This window comes from Pseudophryne corroboree, chromosome 10 (assembly GCF_028390025.1).
Source record: "Pseudophryne corroboree isolate aPseCor3 chromosome 10, aPseCor3.hap2, whole genome shotgun sequence".
NCBI lineage: Eukaryota > Metazoa > Chordata > Amphibia > Anura > Myobatrachidae > Pseudophryne > Pseudophryne corroboree.
The window spans coordinates 142,339,681-142,367,376 of record NC_086453.1 but is presented as its reverse complement, the minus strand read 5'-3'; the positions used below and the strand labels follow the sequence as shown (position 1 = coordinate 142,367,376).

The 27,696-nt window shown below is 44.8% G+C and overlaps 1 protein-coding gene across 2 annotated transcripts in view; it reads right to left on the bottom strand.

Moving 5' to 3' along the window:
- Positions 1-27,696, bottom strand: part of SYT5 (synaptotagmin 5) — a 475,772-nt gene that overhangs the window by 156,808 nt on the left and 291,268 nt on the right. For both annotated transcript variants that reach the window (XM_063942827.1, XM_063942826.1), the window contains exon 2: positions 9,961-10,127. In XM_063942827.1, coding sequence (XP_063798897.1) covers positions 9,961-10,120 — 160 coding nt within the window. In that variant the 5' untranslated portion in view covers positions 10,121-10,127. The remainder of the gene's footprint in view (positions 1-9,960; positions 10,128-27,696) is intronic.

Below are 27,696 nucleotides of genomic sequence, written 5' to 3'. Positions count from 1 at the left end.
GCCTGTGGAAAACGGACATTTACCAATACTTTGTCCTCCGTTTGCAAATAACGCATTTTAGGAGACCATTCATATCCTGAGATAACACACCGTTCATTCCTATGTGATTGGCTCATATATGTCTTATTCATTGTTTTTTTAATTTTATTAAATACTATAAACCATTTTTATGTCGGCTCTCAATCTATACATCAGCTCCTGACACACAGCGAAGCCGTTTTTTCTTGTTCAAGATACAGCAATGGCCTACTGTACTGTACAACTATATACTGTTGGTCACCAAAATGCTGCACTGTAATACTATATATACTGCTCACAAAAATGCAGCACAGATATGGAATGGATACTTGCAGTGACACGGAGCTGGAAGATACAGCAATGGCCTACTGTACTGTACAACTATGTACTGTTGGTCACCAAAATGCTGCACTGTACTACTATATATACTGCTCACAAAAATGCAGCACAGATATGGAATGGATACTTGCAGTGACACGGAGCTGCAAGATACAGCAATGGCCTACTGTACTGTACAACTATTTACTGTTGGTCACCAAAATGCTGCACTATACTACTATATATACTGCTCACAAAAATGCAGCACAGATATGGAATGGATGCTTGCAGTGACACAGAGCTGCAAGATACAGCAATGGCCTACTGTACTGTACAACTATATACTGTTGGTCACCAAAATGCTGCACTGTACTACTATATATACTGCTCACAAAAATGTAGCACAGATATGGAATGGATACTTGCAGTGACACGGAGCTGCAAGATACAGCAATGGCCTACAGTACTGTACAACTATATACTGTTGGTCACCAAAATGCAGCACACTGAACACAGATATTTGCAGCACACTGAGCACAGATATGGAGCTTTTCAGGCAGAGAGCGTAGATATTTGCAGCACATCGAGCACAGATATGGAGCTTTTCAGGCAGAGAACGTAGCCACGTCCTCTCCATTCAATCTCCAATGCACGAGTGAAAATGGCGGCGACGCGCGGCTCCTTATATAGAATACGAATCTCGCAAGAATCTGACAGCGGGATGATGACGTTCGGCCGCGCTCGGGCTAACCGAGCAAGGAGAGAAGATCCGAGGCTGCCTCGGACCCGTGTAAAATAGGTGAAGTTCGGGGGGGTTCGGATCTCGACGAACCGAACCTGCTCATCTCTAATAAATGTTTATGTAGACTACCAAATAATAGGTGTGAAAATATATTATTATTATTATTATTATTATTATTGTTAACTTGAGGTTCTGGATGCCCCTAGATACAGCAGCACTGTTCAGTGCCGTAGCTAGGTCTGTGCTGGAGGCTCAAAAACCTCCGTCAGCACCCACAGGGCCATGCCACATTGCCAACCCGCTAACGCCGCCCGCCAATGTTGCCAGCTAGCTGCAGTGCTGCCCGCAGAGGGGAGCGACCACCACCCGGTTCCTTATCTCACTAATAATACTTGTAAAGAGCCGGGAAGCGCTGCAGCTGCACACACGCATACTCCGCCCCCTCCCTCTGCCCACAGCGTCTACGGCGTTCTGGCAGGGGGGGAGAGAGCTGATAAGTTAACCTGACCCAGGACAGGTCCAGAAGGCAGCAGCAATACTGATCGGACATCCCAGCCCCCAGCAGCAGCAGGTGCAGCACTGCACTGTACTGCATGTGCACCTGAGGCAGTGACTGTACCTGTCCAGGTCAGTGCCATCAGTCATAGTCTAGGGGAAGAAGGGGGGAACTCTACCTGCCGTAATGTGCAAAAAACAGGACTCTGCCTGCCGTACTGTGTAAAAGGGGACTCTCCCTGCCATACTGTGTAACAGGGAGCTCTACCTGCCATAATGTGTTAAAGGGGACTCTCCCTGCCATACTGTGTAAAAGGGAGCTCTACCTGCCATAATGTGTTAAAGGGGACTCTACCTGAATATGGGGGGGGGGGGTGTACCGATGCTGTTTTTTGCACACAGCTCTAAAATGTCTAGTTACGGCACTGCCGCCAGCCAATGAGAAGCGGCAGATTCTCATTAGTTGGCGGTCCGGGAGCGGTGAATGGCGCACAATCGGCACCAGACTCTCAGTCTCTCTGCATGACGCATGCGCGGTATTGTGTGGCGGCTGTGTACCAATGCAGGGCTGCAGCATCCGTTGCTAAGGAGAGAGTAGTGGCTTCAGGATTGAGGTCAGCAGCGCCGGGTGAGGCCATCCTGTCCTACACTCACCCACCCGAGTACAGCTGTGTACGTGGTCTGGCAGCAGGGTACACTGTCAGCTTTGTCCTCCTTTTACTCTTGCCGACCTTGTTTTTGTTTTACACCTTAGTATTTCATAGACAGATAACGGGGCCTATTTATTACATTAGAGATAACGTCTCATAGCAGTGATTTGGCAGTGGGTTTAGTGGCTATTTATCATTGCCCCTGAGCCAGGGCAGCTGCTGTGATAAGATTTGTATGGCGCTACAGAGCACTTGTGGTCCCTAATAAATATGAGATCACAGTAAAATGTGGGTAAATGATTCATTTTAGTTTGAATTCATCAGGCAGAAATGGGGGGTGAAATGGGGAGGGGGTGAGAGGTGCAGTAGGTGAGATGGGGGAGTGAGAGGCGCCAGGGTGAGATGGGGGAGTGAGAGGTGCAGGGGATGAGATGGAGGAGTGAGAGGTGTAGGGGGTAAGTAAAGGAGAGAAAGATGCAGTTGATCAGACACAAAGGAGAGCATATAGCGAGTGTGGGATACCTAGGATGAAGATATGGACTCATGAGGAGAGTGACAGACAAAGGAAACAAGAAAACAGAAGGGACACATAGAAGACATAAGAGAGGTGAGCAAGGTTGTTCAATATATACTGCTATATTGTGAATCGAATTTAAAATTAGGAGGGAGGGCACTGCTGTGGGCATTGTGTGTGTAAAGGGCACTAGTATGTGGGGCGGGCAATGTGAATAAGATTGTTCTACTGTGAGGCATTATTTTGAATCGGGGGTACTTTTGTGTGACTACGCCCATTCCTTGTGAGGTGACACCCCTTTATGCGGCGCGTGCGCCTTCGGCATGCGCTAAGCTGGAGGGGTCGTGGGGGAGGTGAGTTCCTCGGTATCCGTTTGATAGATAGACAGTGTCTAGATAGACAGTCAATAGATAGACACCATATGTTAGACAGACATTAGGTCGACAGGGTCAAAAGGTCGACATGAAAAAGGTAGACAGTACAAAAGGTCGACAGGTCAAAAGGTCAACATGGTCAAAAATATGTTTTTTTTATGTAACATGTTTTTGGACTATTTCACACTTTCTCAATCCATGTCGGCATAGAGACCGCAGCGAGCCACCGTGCCCGAAGCGTGGCGAGCGAAGCGAGCCCCTCGAGGGCATGCCTTTCTACAATTGGGGGTCCCAGATGACAAAACTATCCACACAAACCACAAAAATGCAAAAAACATGGTGTCTACTTTTTCATGTCGACCATTTTCATGTCGACCTTTTGACCTGTTGACCTTTTGACCCTGTCGACCTTTATCATATCGACCTTTTGACCCTGTCGACCTTTTGACCCTGTCGACCTAATGTCTGTCTAACATATGGGGGTAAATTTACTAAGATTCGTGTTTTCCCGTTTGAGGTCAAAGTTCAATCACGAATGACATCGAAAGTGTAAATATGCAACTTTTTGAATTTATTACGCCTAATTTACTAAGCTGTCGTATTCGGATTTTTCATTTGTTCCGATGTCGATGTCATTCGTGTTTTTTTCCCATTTTTTACGGCAGTGATTAGCAAAACACTGCCGACTTTATCACAATGAATCTCGGCCGGATCTGTGTGATCCGTGCTGGGGTTCATTTTTTTTTTTTTAAATAAACACTGTAAAACGGAGAAAAAAAATGTGTGGGATCCCCCCTCCTAAGCATAACCAGCCTCGGGCTCTTTGAGCCGACCCTGGTTGCAGAAATATGGGGGAAAAAATGACAGGGGTTCCCCCATATTTAAGCAACCAGCATCGGGCTCTGCGCCTGGTCCTGGTTCCAAAAATACCGGGGACAAAAAGAGTAGGGGTCCCCCGTATTTCTAAAACCAGCACCGGGCTCCACTAGCTGGACAGATAATGCCACAGCCGGGGGTCACTTTTATATAGTGCCCTGCGGCCGTGGCATCAAAAATCCAACTAGTCACCCCTGGCCGGGGTACCCTGGGGGAGTGGGGACCCCTTCAATCAAGGGGTCCCCCCCCCAGCCACCCAAGGGCCAGGGGTGAAGCCCGAGGCTGTCCCCCCCATCCAATTGGCTGCGGATGGGGGGCTGATAGCCTTTTGTGAAAATGAAAAGATATTGTTTTTAGTAGCAGTACTACAAGGCCCAGCAAGCCTCCCCCGCATGCTGATACTTGGAGAACCACAAGTACCAGCATGCGGCGGAAAAACGGGCCCGCTGGTACCTGTAGTACTACTACTAAAAAAATACCCAAAAAAAGACAATACACACACACCTTGAAAGTAAAGTTTTATTACATGCATCCACACAAACATACATACATACTTACCTTATGTTCACACGAGGGTCTGTCCTCTTCTCCAGTAGAATCCATGGGGTACCTGTTGAATAAATTCTACTCACCAGATCCAGGGTCCCAGGCTCCTCGTAGCATCCATTTGTAATCCACGTACTTGAATAAAATAAAAAAACGGAGAGCCGAGCCACGCACTGAAAGGGGACCCATGTTTGCACATGGATCCCCTTTTCCCGACTGCCAGAAACCCACTCTGACTGATGTCTAAGTGGGTTTCTTCAGCCAATCAGGGAGCGCCACGTTGTAGCACCCTCCTGATCGGCTGTGTGCTCCTGTACTGTCTGACAGGCGGCACACGGCAGTGTTACAATGTAGCGCCTATGCGCTCCATTGTAACCAATGGTGGGAACTTTCTGCCCTGCGGTTGACCGAAAGTGACCTCACCGCTGAGCAGAAAGTTCCCACCAATTTCCCGCAATTTTTTTAAAGAAAATAACCACTTTCCCACCCCTTCCCACTGATATACATGCACGGATCTCATGGATCCCTGCATGCCTATACAATCACGGATTAAAAAAGCAGGTCTGTTTTTTTTTTGCACTTTTTTACGAGTTGTAATTTTTCACGGCAGTGTTTGTTTTTTTTTTTCTTTGCACTTCTTAGTAAATTACCGAGATTCATAGTTAAACAGCCGCGTTTTGACCGATGGTGTATTCATTCGTAATTTTTTTGTTGGACTTGTTGGAATTACGAATGCCCTCATCACTGCCGTGATTATTGCTTAGTAAATTACCGAGATGACACTTTGATGAAAAAACGGCATCTCGGTCAAAATCGGGACCTTAGTAAATTTACCCCATGGTGTCTATCTATTGACTGTCTAACTAGACACTATCTTAAATACCGGAACCGAGTTCCTCCACCTCTCGAGGACCACTTTAAGCCCTGGGCAGCAGAAACATGTACAGACCCATTTTTGCATTAATATCAGAAATCAGGCTCTAATGGGTATATTTACTAATGGTCGATTCTCAGTTTCAGTCCATGAGATGATTTGATGGTGCATTTGACAATCAGGTATTTACTAAGGGCAAAACCTACTCAAAATCCCCTCATAATCACCAGAAATTTGACTTCACACACAAACTTCAAATAGACCATAGGTACTTCCCCATATACATCAATAGGAAAAGCTCATTTACTAACAGTTGATTTGAACAATGAACATAGAACCTCAGTAGACCCAAAAATCGACCCAGAATCACCACTTTCATCAGAAACAGTTCTATTTGATTTTAAATCATGTGGAATTGTCTGAAACCTCAATATGTTGTAAAAAAAAAACATGGAAGAGAAGCATGTAGGGCATTCTGGCTGCATAAATCACAGTATTTAAAGGCACAGCAATGATTTAAAAATCGTGGATATGCAAATTAGCACAGGAATGAAGGTGTTTGTGGGTAATACATTGCATGTGACAGTGCATGTGGCCAATAGGAATGCTTTTGGATAATTTTGTCTATTTTGGGTTGATTTTTTTATTGATTTTTGACTGATTTTCTTTATTTTTGGTCAATTTTTGGTGAATACAACACATGTAGAACTTCAGATAGAACTCACATCACCCAATTTTAAAATGAAACTCAAAATTGAGTTTTAGTAAGTGAGCAATTTGGAATAGAAACACTGTAGTCGATTTTGTGGGGATGTTGGTTCTATTCTATTTTAAATAGATCCAAAATTGACTTTTAGTAAATATACCCCTAGATGTCTTAAGTTACTTCAGGACACCAGTTTAAGAACATAATTAGCTAAATGTACCAGAGGTTATGAATATTTTTATTGCTGTTAATGGTTTGTGTAAAATTAATTGAAATCATTCTATTATTATTATTATTATTATACTTTATTTATATGGCGCCACAAGGGTTCCGCAGCACCCAATTACAGAGTACATAAACAATAATCAAACAGGAAAACAGCAACTTACAGTTGATGACAGTATAGGACAAGTACAGGGTGAATAAACATAGTTACATCAGCAGATGACACTGGAATAAGTATCAGGTGGCAGAAGACTGCTGGATGTGGTGCAGTTGAAGATTATTAAAGTAAGAAAATTCTATGAATCCTATCTGCTGATTAGTGTAGCTAGCAGTAATTGATGTGGCTAATCTCCCTTCCAAAAAATCATGGTTATACTAGTCACTTTGCATCATTAGGAAAAACAGTGCCATCGGATCCTCGTGGGCGGGTGACATTTCATATTCTACATAGCACAGACGTTCCACAGCTACTGACTTATGAGCCATCCCTGCATCAATTTTGTTGAATGTTACCAATTACTCAGGTGTAACGAAAATATCCTGTTTTTATCACAGGAAAGGAAGAATCCAGCTGGCATGTACATATAGCAAGAATGTTATTTCCTCCTTTATTTGTTTAACCCTTTATGTCATATATGCTGGAGAAACAAGATACTGTGATAGGTACAGGGGCAGATTGGCTGTAGAGCTCACAGGGAAGATTCCCAGTGGGCCGAAGTGCATGTGGGGCCTGTTTTGTTTGTTGACATGCGAGGGTGGTGTTGCCGCCATGGTTACACGGTATTCCTCTGGTGCTGCCCATGTGAGGCCACTTCAACAAATTTTTCCAGGGCCTCTTTCAGTTCCCAATCTGCCTTCCCCTTCCCCCATAGGTAGGTTAATTTTTCCAATATTCTGGGTATTGTATGATTTAGAATCAAGAGACAATAATAACCAGGCTGGTGTTCTTTACCTATCTACCTAGAAATAGGTTTAGGTATCCGTGTCATCATTCTTTTCTATACAGTATGTGCAGTGTTTGGTTTATGTAACCAATCAAGCAAAAATGTATTCTCTCTGCATTTTTTAAGAAATATACAATGCTACTCTGGACATTGAAGAGGAAGGTGATAGGAGTACGTACTGTTTCTTTAAACGTTCCAAGTCCAACTCACTGCATTGGTGCTGGGTTTTTATAGTCACCTAATAAGCTAAAACCATAACGCATACTTAATATGTAGGTGGAGCTTGAGGCAGGGTGAGAAGTATGATCACTTACCTTTCCTGGCATGAGCTTATAGATAGAAAATGAAGGCAAACAGAAAAAAAATGGAAAATGAATAAATGAACAGATGATAGAATGAAATGATATGAAATGTATGAAAAACATGGTTTCCTCACTATAAATGATTTACCCAAAATCTACAGAATAACAACATATACGAATAATGGCAAATGTATCCAGAATAAACAAATACATTTCAAACAATGTTACCATTAATTTGTTTTTAACAAAACATAAATAAAATGAGTGTTCAAAAGCTTTTAGAAGACCCAAAACATTTTAAAGGACATATGTATTCACATTTTTTTCTTTTTTTGGAAATCCTCAGAAAACAGACGATTTCTGAAGATTCCTGCAAAAAGCAAGTATTCCAACACTGTATGAAGGGATGACTGCAGCACATATTGGGATATCTCCAAGAGTGGCCCCTCTAGTCACAATAACATCCCCCTCCTCCTCCCATGGGGATTTCTAATTTACAAATGTAATATTGTCTGTAACTGGTTTGATTCTTCTGAATCAAATCAAATAATATACAAAAATAACACATAAAAGAATAATTATGTTAAACATAAAAAAGTAAAGCCATAATTTGACATGCACAAAATAAGGATTTATAATATTGATTTGAATAATATCCCAGCCACTGCTCCAAGCCTAGAGGCAAAAGACACACTGACCTGCAGATGTCCTGGGGTCTATCCCAACCCCTGCTCGGAGCCTAAAGGCTTGCCCCTGCATTGAGCCTAGAGGCTAAGAACACAAAATGACCTGCAGAGTGCCTGCCATACAGTATATCCTAGTCCCTGCTCCAGGTCTAGAGGCTAAGCACAGACACTATCTGCAGAGTGCCTGCCATACAGTATATCCTAGTCCCTGCTCCAGGTCTAGAGGCTGAGGCCATACACTGATCTGCAGAGTGCCTGCCATACAGTATATCCTAGTCCCTGCTCCAGGTCTAGAGGCTAAGCACAGACACTATCTGCAGAGTGCCTGCCATACAGTATATCCTAGTCCCTGCTCCAGGTCTAGAGGCTGAGGCCATACACTGATCTGCAGAGTGCCTGCCATACAGTATATCCTAGTCCCTGCTCCAGGTCTAGAGGCTAAGGACAGACACTATCTGCAGAGTGCCTGTCATACAGTATATCCCAGCCCCTGCTCCAGGCCTAGAGGCTAAGAACACAAATGACCTGCAAAGTGCCTGTCATACAGTATATCCCAGTGCCTGTTCTGAGCCTAGAGGCTAAGAACACACAATGATCATCAGAGTGCCTGTCATACCATATATCCCAGTCTCTGCTCTGGACCTAGAGGCTAAGGACAGACACTTATCTGCAGAGTATCTGCCATACAGTATATCCCAGCTGCGACTCAGGGCCTAGAGGCTGAGGACATGCACTGATCTGCAGAGCGCCTGCCATATAGCCAAGCCCCTGCCCTAAACCTAAGTGCTGAGGACAGATACTGATCTGCAGAGGACCTGCCATATATGCCAGCCACTTCTCCAAACCTAGAGGCCTAGGACACACACTGACCTGCACAAGGATCTCGGGTATATGCCAGACAGAACACTACTTAATTAAAGTTTTTATATTTAGGTAAATATGTCTAAATGTTCTTTTGCCTATCAATCATGAATGCTGTTTGTCATATATAATAAGCTTCTGCATTAGTATAAGTCACACACCGATTCAGCCATTATCTTCATTTCTCACCTTTTTTCCCCTAATGTGTGCACAACCATTAATTATAATATAATCCTCATAGCCGTTCCACCTCTATACATTATTAATAATGAGAAAAAGATATTGGTGAATATAACAGGGGTGGTAAAGCACTGAACATGTGTGTTTCCCTACCATCAATTCTTAATGAACGGAGGTAATTCAAATCAGTTCTCAGTAGAAAATATATTAACTGGGAATGTATTGTTGAATTATTAAAAGCATAAAGCTTGCCTGGCTTCATACGTCTGAAGTGGATCTTGTTCACTGAGCCAAGGAACTAATGTGTCAAATTGAGAATAGCATACATCTCTATAATGCTTATGCCTTTCAGGATATCTGTGTATATCAAGCATTTTGCTTCATCAATTCATTAGGGAGCTTTAAAGGTACTTAAATAACACCTTAGCCTTTTATGCCTGTGTAGAGTTTGTGATTAATGTCCCCTCCCAACCTTTGCTTCTTTAGAAACTGTATAGCTGTGACAATTCAATGTGACAATCTCTCCTCCAGGACAAATGGAGATGCATTGATTCTTACAGCGCACGCAGAGCCTAGGGTTGTCATGCACTGAACATTTTTAGCTGTCTTCTTTCCTGGCGAACAAACGGAACACATGACATTTCCTTACTTGGTAGTTTGCTCAGTTCATTCATAAATTTGTCCTTCATGTCCGAGAAGACATTGTGTTTGGTTGATATATCCGTTCCATTTTGGTGGGGCTCCGGCAAGGCCGTGGTGCGCGTTGTCTGCTCAGATGCAAACTCGGCAGATCTACGCTCCTGGCTCATTGTTGAGCTGTGGGGAAAAATATATATATATATTTTAATGAAGTACATAGAACAATTTTTTTTTGCACAATATATCATCGAACAATCCCTTATTGGGATAGGAGAATTGCGAGAATAACTAGTTATGAGTGCCTGAAAATACTATACATTCCATAGGACACACATTGTTTGGATGATTATTTGGGATATCAGATCACAATAGTTTATTACTTGATGTCAACATGTACTTGGCTCCACCCAGGGCCGGACTGGCCCACAGGGGAATAGGGGAAACCACTGGTGGGCCCCACTGCCTGTAGGCCCTCCTCCTCCTCTAGGGATCAGGTTCCAGACTGTACCCTAGTGCACTTGAATTATGCATTATACTTATGTTACATTATACTTCACAATAATATAGTTTATTATATAGTTAGTTACCAAGGGGAACAGAGCATGTACTCTGTAACGGTTAGCCAAACCTCTGTCGTGGCTGACCATGCACCAGTGGAGCCTGGCCACACCTTTAAGCACGGGCCCCTACAACAGCATACACTGGTGGACCCTTCATGCCCCAGTTCGACACTGGCTCCACCTGTGGAATGTCTATTAAATATAACAACCTGCCCCCCCCCCCCCCCCCCTCGGAATAACTGAGAACCTCTCCAACGCTCCTGGGAGAGTAGACCAGCCTTTCCAGTACCGAACACCTCCCCACATACTTGCCAACATTTAAGATGTCCCCTCCAGTAGGATGCAGCAAGGTGTGGGGGTTGGTGCTTAAATTATGTCATTGTGGCCCATTATCACATGGCATTGTAAAGTGCGGGGTGGGGTCATGTTGACACAATGCAACATCCAACCCATCCACTATACTTGGGATGCAGATGGCTGCGGACAGCTCTCCCTGGAGTCTGGGAGAGTCACCTAAAATTGTGGAGTCTCCTAAGCACTCTGGTAAAGTAGGTAAGTATGATCCACGGTGAATCAAGTCATCATAGATCTGCCTCTTCTGCAGCAAAATGCAGCACTACACATTGGACGATGTGGCCACAATAATGTGATTTGCTGGGCCATGCCTTAGCACTTTCCACTTCTATCTGCTCTCTGAAATGTCTCTGAGAGTGAGAGGGAGAGAGAGAGAGAGAGAGAGAGAGAGAGAGAAAGAGAGAGTATTTGTTATGGGGAAGTTTTATGTGGTAATCACAGAAAGAGCAATATTAATTTATTTTGCAACTGCGATCTCCCGTCTAAAGTGACGGAAGATCGTAGGGCACAATTCAATAGTTTTTTATTTTATTTGTGCTGATCACGCCCATAAATGTTCAGGTTTAGCCGCGTAAAGCAGCTAAACCAAACCGATGTGTTGGGCGCAATCATAAACTGGTCACTTTTCGCGCATTTCAGCTCACCACCCCCAGGGGGTGCGAGCTGAAATGCAGACACAGGCAGCCATCGCACCCAAACGGAGCTACAATTGAATAGCTACGTTTAGGTGCCATCTAGTGCTGCTGGCTGGAAAACATTTGAATCTCACCCATAATGTTGAAAATAAGAAATAATACTTTCCAAACAATATTGAAGAAATGCTATTAATTAATTAGATTACACATAAAAATAGATGATGTGCAAGTTAACAATAAGTATAATAAATTATTTGAGCCCTGAATTAATGCAGGTTTTTTTTTTTTTACACTCTCTACTACTTCACAGTGCTGGTTTTACCAAGCTAAATAATCATGTTGTAGCTTCAGTTAAAAACAACTCTAAAGACCTCGCTTTCAAAAATAGACTACATGTTTTAGACTTTTGCAAAATGTAGGGTGTGCTGAGAGGAAATGAGGAGGGACGGAATGTAATAAAGGAGGCTAATCTAACTGGTAACTCCGTTCATGCCAGCCAGCAGTGGTGGATTTCTCATTAGGCACAAGACGCACGTGCTTAGGGGCGGCAATTGTTTGGTGGCAGCACTTGGATGCTTGTTTTGGTACTGTCAGACTGCTATGTACCAGTAACTGCAAAATATTTTCACAGTACTGTATCATTCGCCATCTTGAATGGAGTGTAAATAGGTAGGACATGCACATACGGTACCTGTAAGCTCTCCTACTTAGTAAATATGTATACATAATTAAAAAAAAAATCATAGTGGGTTTTTTTTAGAGATGAGCGGGTTCGGTTTCTCTGAATCCGAACCCGCCAGAACTTCATGTTTTTTTTCACGGGTCCGAGCGACTCGGATCTTCCCGCCTTGCTCGGTTAACCCGAGCGCGCCCGAACGTCATCATGACGCTGTCGGATTCTCGCGAGGCTCGGATTCTATCGCGAGACTCGGATTCTATATAAGGAGCCGCGCGTCGCCGCCATTTTCACACGTGCATTGAGATTGATAGGGAGAGGACGTGGCTGGCGTCCTCTCCGTTTAGAATTAGAATAGATTAGAGAGACACTTGATTTACTAATTTTGGGGAGCATTAGGAGTACTCAGTAGTGTACACAGTGCAGAGTTTTGCTGATAGTGACCAGTGACCACCACTTTTATTTATAATCCGTTCTCTGCCTGAAAAAAGCGATACACAGCACACAGTGACTCAGTCACATACCATATCTGTGTGCACTGCTCAGGCTCAGGCCAGTGTGCTGCATCATCTATTATCTATATATAATATTATATATATCTGTCTGACTGCTCAGCTCACACAGCTTATAATTGTGGGGGAGACTGGGGAGCACTACTGCAGTGCCAGTTATAGGTTATAGCAGGAGCCAGGAGTACATAATATAATCCGTTCTCTGCCTGAAAAAAGCGATACACAGCACACAGTGACTCAGTCACATACCATATCTGTGTGCACTGCTCAGGCTCAGGCCAGTGTGCTGCATCATCTATTATCTATATATAATATTATATATATCTGTCTGACTGCTCAGCTCACACAGCTTATAATTGTGGGGGAGACTGGGGAGCACTACTGCAGTGCCAGTTATAGGTTATAGCAGGAGCCAGGAGTACATAATATATTATATAGTGAGTGACCACCAGACACACAGTGCAGTTTATTTAATATATCCGTTCTCTGCCTGAAAAAAGCGATACACACAGTGACTCAGTCAGTCACATACCATATCTGTGTGCACTGCTCAGGCTCAGGCCAGTGTGCTGCATCATCTATATATATTATATATCTGTCTGACTGCTCAGCTCACACAGCTTATAATTGTGGGGGAGACTGGGGAGCACTACTGCAGTGCCAGTTATAGGTTATAGCAGGAGCCAGGAGTACATAATATTATATTAAAATTAAACAGTGCACACTTTTGCTGCAGGAGTGCCACTGCCAGTGTGACTAGTGACCAGTGACCTGACCACCAGTATATAATATTAGTAGTATACTATCTCTTTATCAACCAGTCTATATTAGCAGCAGACACAGTACAGTGCGGTAGTTCACGGCTGTGGCTACCTCTGTGTCGGCACTCGGCAGCCCGTCCATAATTGTATATACCACCTAACCGTGGTTTTTTTTTCTTTCTTTATACATACATACTAGTTACGAGTATACTATCTCTTTATCAACCAGTCTATATATTAGCAGCAGACACAGTACAGTGCGGTAGTTCACGGCTGTGGCTACCTCTGTGTCGGCACTCGGCAGCCCGTCCATAATTGTATATACCACCTAACCGTGGTTTTTTTTTCTTTCTTTATACATACATACTAGTTACGAGTATACTATCTCTTTATCAACCAGTCTATATATTAGCAGCAGACACAGTACAGTGCGGTAGTTCACGGCTGTGGCTACCTCTGTGTCGGCACTCGGCAGCCCGTCCATAATTGTATATACCACCTAACCGTGGTTTTTTTTCTTTCTTTATACATACATACTAGTTACGAGTATACTATCTCTTTATCAACCAGTCTATATATTAGCAGCAGACACAGTACAGTGCGGTAGTTCACGGCTGTGGCTACCTCTGTGTCGGCACTCGGCAGCCCGTCCATAATTGTATATACCACCTAACCGTGGTTTTTCTTTCTTTCTTTATACATACATACTAGTTACGAGTATACTATCTCTTTATCAACCAGTCTATATATTAGCAGCAGACACAGTACAGTGCGGTAGTTCACGGCTGTGGCTACCTCTGTGTCGGCACTCGGCAGCCCGTCCATAATTGTATATACCACCTAACCGTGGTTTTTTTTTCTTTCTTTATACATACATACTAGTTACGAGTATACTATCTCTTTATCAACCAGTCTATATATTAGCAGCAGACACAGTACAGTGCGGTAGTTCACGGCTGTGGCTACCTCTGTGTCGGCACTCGGCAGCCCGTCCATAATTGTATACTAGTATCCAATCCATCCATCTCCATTGTTTACCTGAGGTGCCTTTTAGTTGTGCCTATTAAAATATGGAGAACAAAAATGTTGAGGTTCCAAAATTAGGGAAAGATCAAGATCCACTTCCACCTCGTGCTGAAGCTGCTGCCACTAGTCATGGCCGAGACGATGAAATGCCAGCAACGTCGTCTGCCAAGGCCGATGCCCAATGTCATAGTACAGAGCATGTCAAATCCAAAACACCAAATATCAGTAAAAAGCCTCTTTTTTTCTTTGCGTCATGTGCTGTTTGGGGAGGGTTTTTTGGAAGGGACATCCTGCGTGACACTGCAGTGCCACTCCTAGATGGGCCCGGTGTTTGTGTCGGCCACTAGGGTCGCTAATCTTACTCACACAGCTACCTCATTGCGCCTCTTTTTTTCTTTGCGTCATGTGCTGTTTGGGGAGGGTTTTTTGGAAGGGCCATCCTGCGTGACACTGCAGTGCCACTCCTAGATGGGCCCGGTGTTTGTGTCGGCCACTAGGGTCGCTTATCTTACTCACACAGCGACCTCGGTGCAAATTTTAGGACTAAAAATAATATTGTGAGGTGTGAGGTATTCAGAATAGACTGAAAATGAGTGTAAATTATGGTTTTTGAGGTTAATAATACTTTGGGATCAAAATGACCCCCAAATTCTATGATTTAAGCTGTTTTTTAGTGTTTTTGGAAAAAAACACCCGAATCCAAAACACACCCGAATCCGACAAAAAAAATTCGGTGAGGTTTTGCCAAAACGCGTTCGAACCCAAAACACGGCCGCGGAACCGAACCCAAAACCAAAACACAAAACCCGAAAAATTTCAGGCGCTCATCTCTAGTTTTGTTATCATTCAACTAAATTGGCTATTGTCAAATGAGGGTTTATAACCAATCAATGAAAACAAATTTAAATAAAATTAGGAAGCGGGGAGGGGGAGACAGGGAGTCCATTACTGTTGTGCCTAGGAGCACCCTCTCCCCTAAATGTGCCCCTGCCAGCCAGGGGTGAGTTGTTATACTGAAACCATGGACCAAATGTAATAGAGTGAGAGTTTCAGAAAGTGAGGGATTTGGTAAGGTTTTTCAGTTTTTTTTTAAGTGGCAATCATTTACACTGCAAAACTAGGTTGATCTTGCTGTGTAAATGATTGCCACTTTAAAAAAAACTGCAAACCTTACCAAATCTCGCACTTTCTGAAACTCTCACTCTATTACATTTGGCCCCATGTGTTCCAAATTTTATGACATTAATATACAAAAGATACAGTAGTTCGGTCATGTGATTCTTGCATTTATGAGTGTGAAGAGACTGTAATTAACATTGGAGATCTCAAGGCAGCATCAGTGCAGAAAGATTTCCAGGCACCGCCACACACCACGCTTAATCCTCACAAATCATCTCCGTGGCAACCCTCCCTATTATCCACCACAAGAGACTCCCCAGTGGAACTGCTAGCTGTTATTTACAATCAAAACATGGCTGCCAGATACAGTCACCTCAGAGATGTCATGGTAATGTAATTGTTACAGGAAACAGAAGCCTGGCTCTGTGCTGAACAAATGCATTAAAGTGTACAGGAGAGAAAAGTAACTTAACCTGTAACTGCTATTTATTACAGGGTACAGGGAATGGTGTGTTCCACAATATAGCACAGGGAGCAAGACAGTTCTTGGGACATTGTTCTACTGACCTAGTCACTGGGATACCTTCAGAGAACTGGGAAGATGGAACTGACTGACACAATACAGCATATATATGTACTTATATGCATAGCATACTTGCCTACCCTCCCGGATTCGTAGCCTAGCACCTCAGCTTACAACTCATGTAATGTGGGCATTGCGTAGCAGGGGGTGTGGACGCGATGATGCAATCACGTTTCCACATCTCCACACCCCCAGACCGCCCCTTTATTTCAGAGCCCCACCCCCGTTTCATAGCCTTGCCCCCTGTTCAGCCAACTTGGCTGCTCCCTCCCGGAGGGAGCAGCCTGAAAGTCGGCAAGTCTGATGCAAAGAGCAAATAGAGCGTGAGCCTTTGAACACACTTCAGACCTGCTCTAGTTGCTAACATCCCGCCCCCCTTCCCCTCTCCCCAACATAAAGACATCAAGAATTACAACTTGCGGCACTTTTATCAAAGCTTGAAAAGAGATACAGTGGAGAGAGATAAAGTACCAGTCATTTTACAGGCTGTGGCCCTAATTTTTTTAAAGCTTGCTGAAAGATAAAGTTTAGAGAGATAAAGTATTAACCACTCAGCTCCTGACATTTGGCAAATACAGCCTGTAACATGACAGGGGGCCTTAAGGGCAGATTTAACAACGAGTGATATTTTTGTTTTCACTCATTATGAATGTTAAATGGTGCTTCAGCCAATCAGCTCCTAAGTGTCATGTGTTTAAAAAATAACAGTTAGAAGCTTATTGGCTGGAGCACCATTTAACATTCGTAATGACTGATAATAAGGATATCACTCGTTGTTAAATCTGCTCTGTAGTTTATCTCTCTCCAAGGCTTAGTACATAGACTCCCACAGCCTGTAAAATGAAATTTAGAAGCTGATTGGTTGGTACTTTCTCCAAGCTTTGATAAATCTACTTCATAATATGATATAAGATCAGCCATGCAGAGTTCAGACTTGCCGATCTTTGGGGCATCCGTCCTAGGAGAGATGATTAATGGGCAATCAAGAATTATTAATGCTATTTGCAGTAGGTTGCATTATTATGGCCCCGCACCCTAATGCTCACTGGTACAAATTGCAGCACCTTCAACCTGGATCTCCCAGAGTGGACAATAAAAATATCAGGAAGTACAGTTTGTCTATAACCCACAGCAGCCCAGAGCCGTAACTAGATCTTTTGGTGCCCTGTGCCAGAAAAAAAATTGCCTCCCCCCATTTTCCAATAAAGACGTAAGGCACATACTTTGTGGGGAAGGGGCATGACAAAACTGATCCCAGAGAAAGCCCGTGCTGCGATGCCCCTTCCCACATATATGTATTAAGAGTGTTTAATAAAGGGTATTGTAACTGAATAACGAGCTCTCAAGTTAATTGCATAAATATGGTATAAAGAGGATTTGTGTCCAAATCTATTTTCTTACAGTGTTCTATAAATGTTTGTTCTTTAAATGTGTAAATATATATTATACACACATTTATAGAACACTGCAAGAAAATGGATTTGGACACAAATCCTCTTTATATCACATTCATGCACTTAACTTGAGAGATCATTGTTATTCTGTTACAATACCCTTTATTAAATAACACATTTCAATATACTGCCCAACCCAGGATTCAAATCTATAACCTGTTGCATTCCAGTCAAACACCCTACTCAATGAGCTACTTGATCCTGCATAAAAAAAACTATGAGAACTATATGAAGCTACTTGTACTTTGTAAAAAAAAAAAACAGCATTGCAATCGAGCAGATCTATGTAGTGCACAGCCACTCATCTAATCTCTTGCAGCCGCACACTACGTAGCTCTGCTCATCTGAATTGTTGCTAATTTTTTCACAAAGTACAAAGTACTTCAAATAGTTAGAATTCTCTTGCTTTCTATGCAAGGGCAGATAGCTCATGAATAGAGTGTCTGACTGCAATGCCACAGGCAATGGATTCAAATCCCGAGTATATCAGCATCTTGAAATGTAATACAGGACAGTGTGACTGAATAACAAAGAGCTCTCAAGTTCATACAAGTTGTAAAGGTATTATGGACAGAGGGGGTGGGGGTAGGACACAGGGGCGGTCACGAGATGCTGGGCTTCAAAAAGGAGCGAAGCTGCAAGTGAAGTAATTTAAACGACAATTGACAAGTGTTGCCAACAATGCCCCCTACCCTGCAGTGCTATGTGTGGTGACACACTCCACACACACCTAGTTATAGCCCTGCAGCAATTAATCAGATATCAGTTTCCATTTGGCCAACATAAATTAGATTGATGAATGTTGAACGGTTGCTATTGTTTACTGTCGGGGACCCGGACGCACAGCACGTCCGCAACAAATAATTCTCGCAGTATTACCAGACGAGTACCATTTGTCAGGGATCCAGCAAGCGCTACAGGTCCGCTGACATGGGATAATAACACGCTGCCACCACACACAAATGATTCCAACATAAAACTCAGGGAAGTTGTGGGCCTTCCGACACACTTTTAATACTAATTGCGCATAGGCAGCGGCTCCCAAAAATCCACGTTGGCAAGGCTCCTATTTCAGCAATCAATTAAAATTTCCAATTGCACAGTCCTAGCAACACAAACCTCCATGCAGTATGGTTGTGTGCCTACTGTTTCAGCAATCAATAACACCTCTGTATGACAATTGCGCATAGGCTCTGCATACAGGCATCCACGCAGTACGTCGTCGCACCCAACCTAACAATTGATCACAATTTATAGCATAATTTAGCAATCCAACATTCTCTCCAAAGAATTTGGGGTTCTGTGAGCATGTACATGAAAGATTAAAATAATGTTTATTTTACCAGAAAAAGAGGACAATGCTTATTTTAGAAAGTTACAAAAAGTAGTGGTTACAAGATAAAAGAGTTACAAAGAAAATTCATACAAGTAAGCAAAGAAGTAAATAAAACAGGATTAAGTTATAGCCTTAATCACGCAGTTAAGTCTGTCCGCAGGGTAACGGTTAGAACAGTGCCGTAACTAGGCATTTTAGCGCTGTGTGCAAGAAATGGCATTGGCGCCCCTCCCCACCATGCAAGTTAGGGGCAGTGTGTGCCGTAGGCGTACAAAAATATATAGGGGCGTGGCTTCATTGGTGTCACGATCCGGGTATCTGGACGCCATTTCTTACCCATCAGATGCCTCCTAAGGCTGGCTCAGCGCTCCAGGACCGGATTCCATCTGTTATCCTGATGTGTACATTCCTGTATCCTCTCCTGTCACTCTGGGACGCTGTCACAGTAAACGCCATATTACACCTGGCATGGCGTCTCCCGCGGCCTCCGCCGCCGTCCCTGAACTTCTGCATGCAGAGTGTCTGAGTGGCGATTACGTCAGCCGCGGCCTCCGCTGTGTCCGCGTGGTTGGATGTGCATCTGTCAGCCTGGCGCCTCCTGTCTCCGGTGGCCGGCGCCGCCATTACTGTTTTCATTACCACATGGATTACAAACCAAACTTCCCTCCAAGTGTCTGCATGGGCGCAGCCATCTTGGATTCTGTCAGCTGATCATTTCCACCAATCTGTTCTCAGTATTGATAATCTGCATAATTGCCTAGCCAATCCCTTCCTTGCTGCAGGTATAATTACACTGTGCCTGAGCAAGGAAGGCATCAGTGCTTTGGTTGTCAAACCTAGTTCCTGTTTGTCTCTCTCCTGTGATTGTCTTCCAGGTTCCAGCTCCTGTCTCAAGACTTCCACCATAAAGACCCGCACCAGCATTCCACCTGCGGTGTAGCCTGACTCTCCAATCCATTGTGGATTCATCTGTTTCCAGCTACAACATTACCTGCTTCCAGCTCAGCTTCCAGCAGAGTACAGCTTCCCTTAAAGGGCCGGTGTCCTTTCTACACTTTACCACTCTCCACCGGTATTAATATTTCTCCGCTCTCAAGTTCTACATTTCAGTTCATATTTCATCGCTCCCAAGTTTATTTATTATTTAACTGGTTCCAGCCAGTATCCACTCCGTGCTAACAACAGTCTGGTTCCAGCCAGTATCCACAGCAGCTGTTTTATCTTCAGCAACCCAGCTTTTCCTGGAACACCAGCTGGCACAATCCTGGGTTATCTCCATTGCTACAGTCGGGCCTGGTAAGGACTTTCCATCTAGAAGATCATAAGAACTATCTCACACTACCAGTGCCCTGTGGCTCCTGCCATCCTGTAGTACCCAGGAACTGTATTTATTCTTTGCTAACTTTTACGTTTTCTTTTACTGCTGCTGTGTTGCGGAGTTGTCATAATAAACATCATTGACTTTTATCCAAGTTGTCGTGGTCACGCCTTCGGGCAGTTATTATTCATGTTACTTACATGTCCAGGGGTCTGATACAACCTCCCAGGTTCCGGTACATCTCAGCCCCTACAACTGAGGCTGCCTCCCGTCAGCTCAGGCCCTCAGTTGTGACAGTAAGCACTGACCTAATGAATCCAGCCGGAGACCAGGATCAAGCGGCCAGGCCGATGCAAGAACTAGCAGCCCGACTAGAACATCAGGAGGCTGCACAGGGCCACATCATCCGCTGTCTCCAGGATCTCTCTACTCGGCTGGATGGGATTCAGACAACTCTCCGTGGATCAGGCGCGTCTGGTGCGTCAACCACAGTGACTCCAGCTATAACCCCACCCACCTTACCCATTTCTGCTCCACGTCTTCATCTTCCAACGCCAGCAAAATTTGACGGATCTCCAAGATTCTGCAGGGGATTTCTCAACCAGTGTGAGATTCAGTTTGAGCTACAACCTAGCAATTTTCCCAGTGACCGTACAAAAATTGCCTACATTATTTCTCTTCTCAGTGGCTCAGCCCTTGATTGGGCATCACCGTTATGGGAGAGGTCCGACACCCTGCTATCTTCCTACACTGCCTTCGTGTCAACATTCAGGCGCATCTTCGACGAGCCAGGCCGGGTAACCTCAGCTTCATCCGAGATTCTCCGTTTACGCCAGGGGTCACGTACTGTAGGATAATATCTGATACAGTTCCAGATCCTGGCATCCGAACTGGCATGGAACGACGAGGCCCTGTATGCTGCATTCTGGCATGGCTTATCTGAGCGTATTAAAGATGAGTTAGCTACCAGAGACTTACCTTCTAAGTTAGATGAGCTAATCTCACTCTGCACGAAAGTTGATTTACGTTTCAGAGAGAGAGCAACTGAGCGTGGAAGATCATCTGCTCCAAAATCTTCTGCTCCTCCTCCTCGTCAACTGTCACCATCCAAAGATGAGCCCATGCAACTTGGCCGTTCCCGTTTAACTCCTGCTGAGCGCCGAAGGCGTCTCTCCGAGTTTCTCTGTCTCTATTGTGCTGCTCCGTCTCACACCATTAATGCCTGTCCCAAACGTTCGGGAAACTCCAAATCCTAGCTCGCCAAGGAGAGGGCCGGCTAGGAGTAATGATCTCCTCTCCATCTCCTCAAGATTGTAATCTCCCAGTCTCGCTTCAAGTTGCTCAACGTTATCGGAACGTCATTGCCCTCCTTGATTCCGGAGCAGCTGGGAACTTTATTACCGAAGCCTATGTTAAACGGTGGTCCCTACCCACCGAGAGACTTCCTTCGTCCATTTCTTTAACTGCCGTGGATGGCAGCAAAATTTTTGATGCAGTTATTTCTTTAAGGACTCTACCAGTTCGTCTGAGAGTGGGAGTTCTTCATTCCGAACTTATTTCTTTTTTAGTGATTCCAAGAGCCACACATCCTGTGGTCCTGGGCCTTCCATGGCTCCGTCTTCACAATCCTACAATTGATTGGACGACTACGCAAATCCTGGCATGGGGTTCCTCCTGTGCTGAGACATGTTTGTTTAAAGTATTGCCTGTCTGTTCTTCCTCCCCCAGGTCGTCTGATGTTCCACCTCCTCCATATCAAGATTTCACGGATGTGTTCAGTAAAGCTTCTGCTGATATCCTTCCTCCTCATAGAGAATGGGACTGTCCGATTGATCTCGTTCCAGGGAAGGTTCCACCTCGAGGCCGAACTTATCCGTTGTCTCTGCCTGAGACGCATTCTATGGAGGAATATATTAAAGAGAACCTAGCAAAGGGGTTCATTCGACCTTCTTCTTCTCCAGCCGGCGCAGGCTTCTTTTTTGTAAAAAAGAAAGATGGTGGTCTGCGGCCGTGCATCGACTACAGAGGTTTGAACGACATTACCATCAAGAACCGTTATCCTTTACCCCTGATTACTGAGCTCTTTGACAGAGTTAGCGGAGCTACCATCTTTACAAAGCTGGACTTGCGAGGTGCATACAATCTCATCCGGATCCGTGAGGGTGACGAGTGGAAGACCGCCTTTAACACCCGTGACGGACATTATGAGTACCTCGTCATGCCCTTCGGATTGAGCAATGCTCCAGCTGTCTTCCAGCATTTTGTCAATGAGATCTTCAGAGACATTCTATACCGTCATGTCGTGGTCTATCTAGACGATATCCTCATTTTTGCCAACGATTTAGAGGAACATCGTTTTTGGGTTAAAGAGGTTCTGTCCCGTCTCCGTGTCAATCATCTCTATTGCAAATTAGAAAAATGCGTCTTTGAAGTCAAGTCCATTCCGTTTCTAGGGTACATTGTGTCCGGTTCCGGACTAGAGATGGATCCTGAGAAACTACAAGCAATCCAAAATTGGCCGGTACCCTTAACCCTCAAAGGGGTCCAGAGGTTCTTAGGGTTCGCCAACTATTACCGAAAGTTTATACGAGACTTTTCCACCATTGTGGCGCCTATTACTGCTTTCACTAAGAAGGGTGCTAACCCGTCCAAGTGGTCTGAAGAAGCCATGCAAGCATTTCATCTTTTAAAACAAAGGTTCATCTCTGCGCCTGTTCCGAAACAGCCTGACATCGACTCTCCTTTCATCTTAGAGGTGGATGCCTCCTCCGTTGGAGTAGGAGCGGTGTTATCTCAGAGGGCTAAAGATGGCCATTTACACCCTTGCAGTTTCTTCTCCCGGAAGTTCTCCCCAGCTGAGCGCAACTATGCCATTGGCGACCAGGAGTTGCTAGCCATCAAGCTCGCTCTAGAAGAGTGGAGGTATCTGTTGGAGGGAGCTTCTCATTCAATCACCATACTTACAGACCACAAGAACCTTTTATACCTGAAGGGCGCACAATGTCTCAACCCTCGTCAGGCCAGATGGGCACTTTTCTTTTCCAGGTTCGACTTTAAACTCCAGTTCTGTCCGGGCTCTCAGAATCGCAAGGCCGATGCCCTTTCCCGCTCATGGGAGCAAGAAAATGAGTCAGAGTCTTCAGACAAGCATCCTATTATAAATCCGTTGGCATTCTCCACGGTAGGGATGGACTCTACGCCCCCATCAGGGAAAAGTTTTGTGAAGCCGATGCTAAGGAAGAAGCTCATGCATTGGGCCCATGCTTCCCGTTTTGCCGGACATACAGGCATCCAAAAAACCCTGGAGTTTATCTCTAGGTCCTATTGGTGGCCAACTCTGAAAAAGGACGTCTTGGAGTTTATTGCATCTTGCCCAAAATGTGCCCAACATAAAGTATCCCGCCAGTCGCCTGCGGGGCAACTGGTTCCACTATCCGTTCCCCGTCGACCATGGACCCACTTGTCGATGGATTTCATTACAGACTTACCCATGTGCAACAAGTTCAATACCATCTGGGTGGTAGTTGACCGGTTCACCAAGATGGCACACTTCATTCCTCTCACCGGTCTTCCGTCAGCTTCCAAGTTGGCTCAAGTATTCATACAAGAGATCTTCCGACTCCACGGTCTTCCTGAAGAAATTATCTCAGATCGAGGAGTTCAATTCACAGCCAAATTCTGGCGAAGTTTATGTCAAGTCCTCCAAGTCAAGCTAAAGTTTTCCACGGCTTACCATCCTCAGACCAATGGTCAAACCGAGAGGGTGAATCAGGACTTGGAGGCCTTCCTCCGCATCTATGTGTCCTCCTCTCAAGATGACTGGGTTCAATTACTTCCCTGGGCCGAGTTCTGTCATAACAACCAGTATCATTCTTCATCTGCTTCAACACCATTCTTCACTAACTTTGGATTCCACCCTAAAGTCCCTGAGTTCCAACCGCTTCCAGCAACTTCTGTCCCCGCAGTGGATATCACCTTGCATCAGTTTGCCAATATCTGGAAGAGCGTACGATCAGCTCTGCTCAAGGCTTCGTTCAGGTACAAGAAGTTTGCGGATAAGAAGCGTCGAGCAGTTCCTGCTCTCAAGGTGGGTGATCGGGTATGGTTATCCACGAAGAATTTGAGGTTAAGAGTTCCCAGTATGAAGTTTGCACCTCGCTATATCGGTCCTTTCAAGATTGAACAAGTCATCAATCCTGTTGCTTACAGACTCCAGTTGCCTCCCTTCTTAAAAATACCCAGGACATTCCATGTTTCCCTGTTGAAACCGCTGATCTTGAATCGGTTTCATTCCTCACTTCCTCCAACTCCGAAAGTCCAAACTCAACGAGGCGTTGAGTATGAAGTGGCCAAGATCCTGGACTCACGTCACCGTTACGGTCAACTACAATATCTTATTGACTGGAAAGGTTATGGTCCTGAGGAACGTTCATGGACCAATGCTTCTGATGTCCATGCTCCTGCCTTGGTCCGGAGATTCCATTCCAAGTTTCCTCAAAAGCCAAAGAAGTGTCCTGGAGCCACTCCTAAAGGGGGGGGTGCTGTCACGATCCGGGTATCTGGACGCCATTTCTTACCCATCAGATGCCTCCTAAGGCTGGCTCAGCGCTCCAGGACCGGATTCCATCTGTTATCCTGATGTGTACATTCCTGTATCCTCTCCTGTCACTCTGGCACGCTGTCACAGTAAACGCCATATTACACCTGGCATGGCGTCTCCCGCGGCCTCCGCCGCCGTCCCTGAACTTCTGCATGCAGAGTGTCTGAGTGGCGATTACGTCAGCCGCGGCCTCCGCTGTGTCCGCGTGGTTGGATGTGCATCTGTCAGCCTGGCGCCTCCTGTCTCCGGTGGCCGGCGCCGCCATTACTGTTTTCATTACCACATGGATTACAAACCAAACTTCCCTCCAAGTGTCTGCATGGGCGCAGCCATCTTGGATTCTGTCAGCTGATCATTTCCACCAATCTGTTCTCAGTATTGATAATCTGCATAATTGCCTAGCCAATCCCTTCCTTGCTGCAGGTATAAATACACTGTGCCTGAGCAAGGAAGGCGTCAGTGCTTTGGTTGTCAAACCTAGTTCCTGTTTGTCTCTCTCCTGTGATTGTCTTCCAGGTTCCAGCTCCTGTCTCAAGACTTCCACCATAAAGACCCGCACCAGCATTCCACCTGCGGTGTAGCCTGACTCTCCAATCCATTGTGGATTCATCTGTTTCCAGCTACAACATTACCTGCTTCCAGCTCAGCTTCCAGCAGAGTACAGCTTCCCTTAAAGGGCCGGTGTCCTTTCTACACTTTACCACTCTCCACCGGTATTAATATTTCTCCGCTCTCAAGTTCTACATTTCAGTTCATATTTCATCGCTCCCAAGTTTATTTATTATTTAACTGGTTCCAGCCAGTATCCACTCCGTGCTAACAACAGTCTGGTTCCAGCCAGTATCCACAGCAGCTGTTTTATCTTCAGCAACCCAGCTTTTCCTGGAACACCAGCTGGCACAATCCTGGGTTATCTCCATTGCTACAGTCGGGCCTGGTAAGGACTTTCCATCTAGAAGATCATAAGAACTATCTCACACTACCAGTGCCCTGTGGCTCCTGCCATCCTGTAGTACCCAGGAACTGTATTTATTCTTTGCTAACTTTTACGCTTTCTTTTACTGCTGCTGTGTTGCGGAGTTGTCATAATAAACATCATTGACTTTTATCCAAGTTGTCGTGGTCACGCCTTCGGGCAGTTATTATTCATGTTACTTACATGTCCAGGGGTCTGATACAACCTCCCAGGTTCCGGTACATCTCAGCCCCTACAACTGAGGCTGCCTCCCGTCAGCTCAGGCCCTCAGTTGTGACAATTGGGAAGGGGCATGGCCACAAAATAATACCAATTCATACTATGGTGCACAGTAGTCTCCATTATTCAAATTACGCTGCACAGTAGCTCCACTACACCAGGTAGAGCCCCTTTTACACATTACAGCAGACAGTCCCGCTTTTTTACACATTATGGCAGACAGCGCGCCCTTTTTTACACATTACGGCAGACAAAGTCCCCTTTTTACACATTACGGCAGACAGCGTCCCCTTTTTTACACATTACGGCAGACAGCGTCCCCATTTTTACACATTACGGCAGACAACGTCCCCTTTTTACACATTACGGCAGACAGAGTCCCCTTTTTACACATTACGGCAGACAGCGTCCCCTTTTTTACACATTACGGCAGACAGCGTCCCCATTTTTACACATTACGGCAGACAGCGTCCCCATTTTTACACATTACGGCAGACAGCTTCCCCTTTTTACACATTACGGCAGAGTCCCCTTTTTACACATTATGGCAGACAGCATCCCCTTTCTACACATTACGGCAGACAGCGTCCCCTTTTTACACATTACGGCAGACAGTGTCCCCTTTTTTACACATTACGACAGACAGAGTCCCCCTTTTTACACATTACGACAGACATCATCCCCGTTTTTACACATTACGGCAGACAGCGTCCCATTTTTAACACATTATGGCAGACAGCATCCCTTTTTTATACATTACGGCAGAGTCCCCCTTTTTATACATTACGGCAGACAGTGTCCCCTTTTTACACATTAAAGCACACAGCGGCCACCTTTTTACATATTACGGAAGACAGCATCCCCCTTTTTACACATTACGGCAGACAGCGCCCCCCTTTTTACACATTATGGCAGACAGCGTCCCATTTTTTACACATTACGGCAGACAGCGTCACCTTTTTATACATTACGGCAAGTCCCCCTTTTTACACATTACGGCAGACAGTTTCCCTTTTTTACACATTAAAGCAGACAGCATCCCCCTTTTTACACATTACAGAAGACAGTGTCCCCCTTTTTACACATTACGGCAAACAGCGTCCCCCTTTTTACACATTACGGCAGACAGCGTCACCTTTTTTACACATTATGGCAGACAGCGTCCCCCTTTTTACACATTACGGCAGACAGCGTCCCAGTTTTTACACATTACGGCAGACAGCGTCCCTTTTAATACATTACGGCAGTGTCCCCCTTTTTACAAATTACGGCAGACTGTGTCTCTTTTTACACATTAAAGCAGACAACGTCCCCCTTTTGACACATTACGGCAGACAGCGTCCCCTTTTTTACACATTACGGCAGACAGCGTCCCCTTTTTACACATTACGACAGACAGCGTGCCCTTTTTACACATTACGGCAGACAGTCCCCCTTTTTACACATTACGGAAGACAGCGTCCCCCTTTTTACCCATTATGGCAGACAGAGTCCCCTTTTTACACATTACGGCAGACAGCGTCCCCCTTTTCACACATAACGGCAGCCAGTCCCCCTTTTTACACATTGCGGCAGACAGCGTCTCCCTTTTTACACATTAGGGCAGAGAGAAATAGA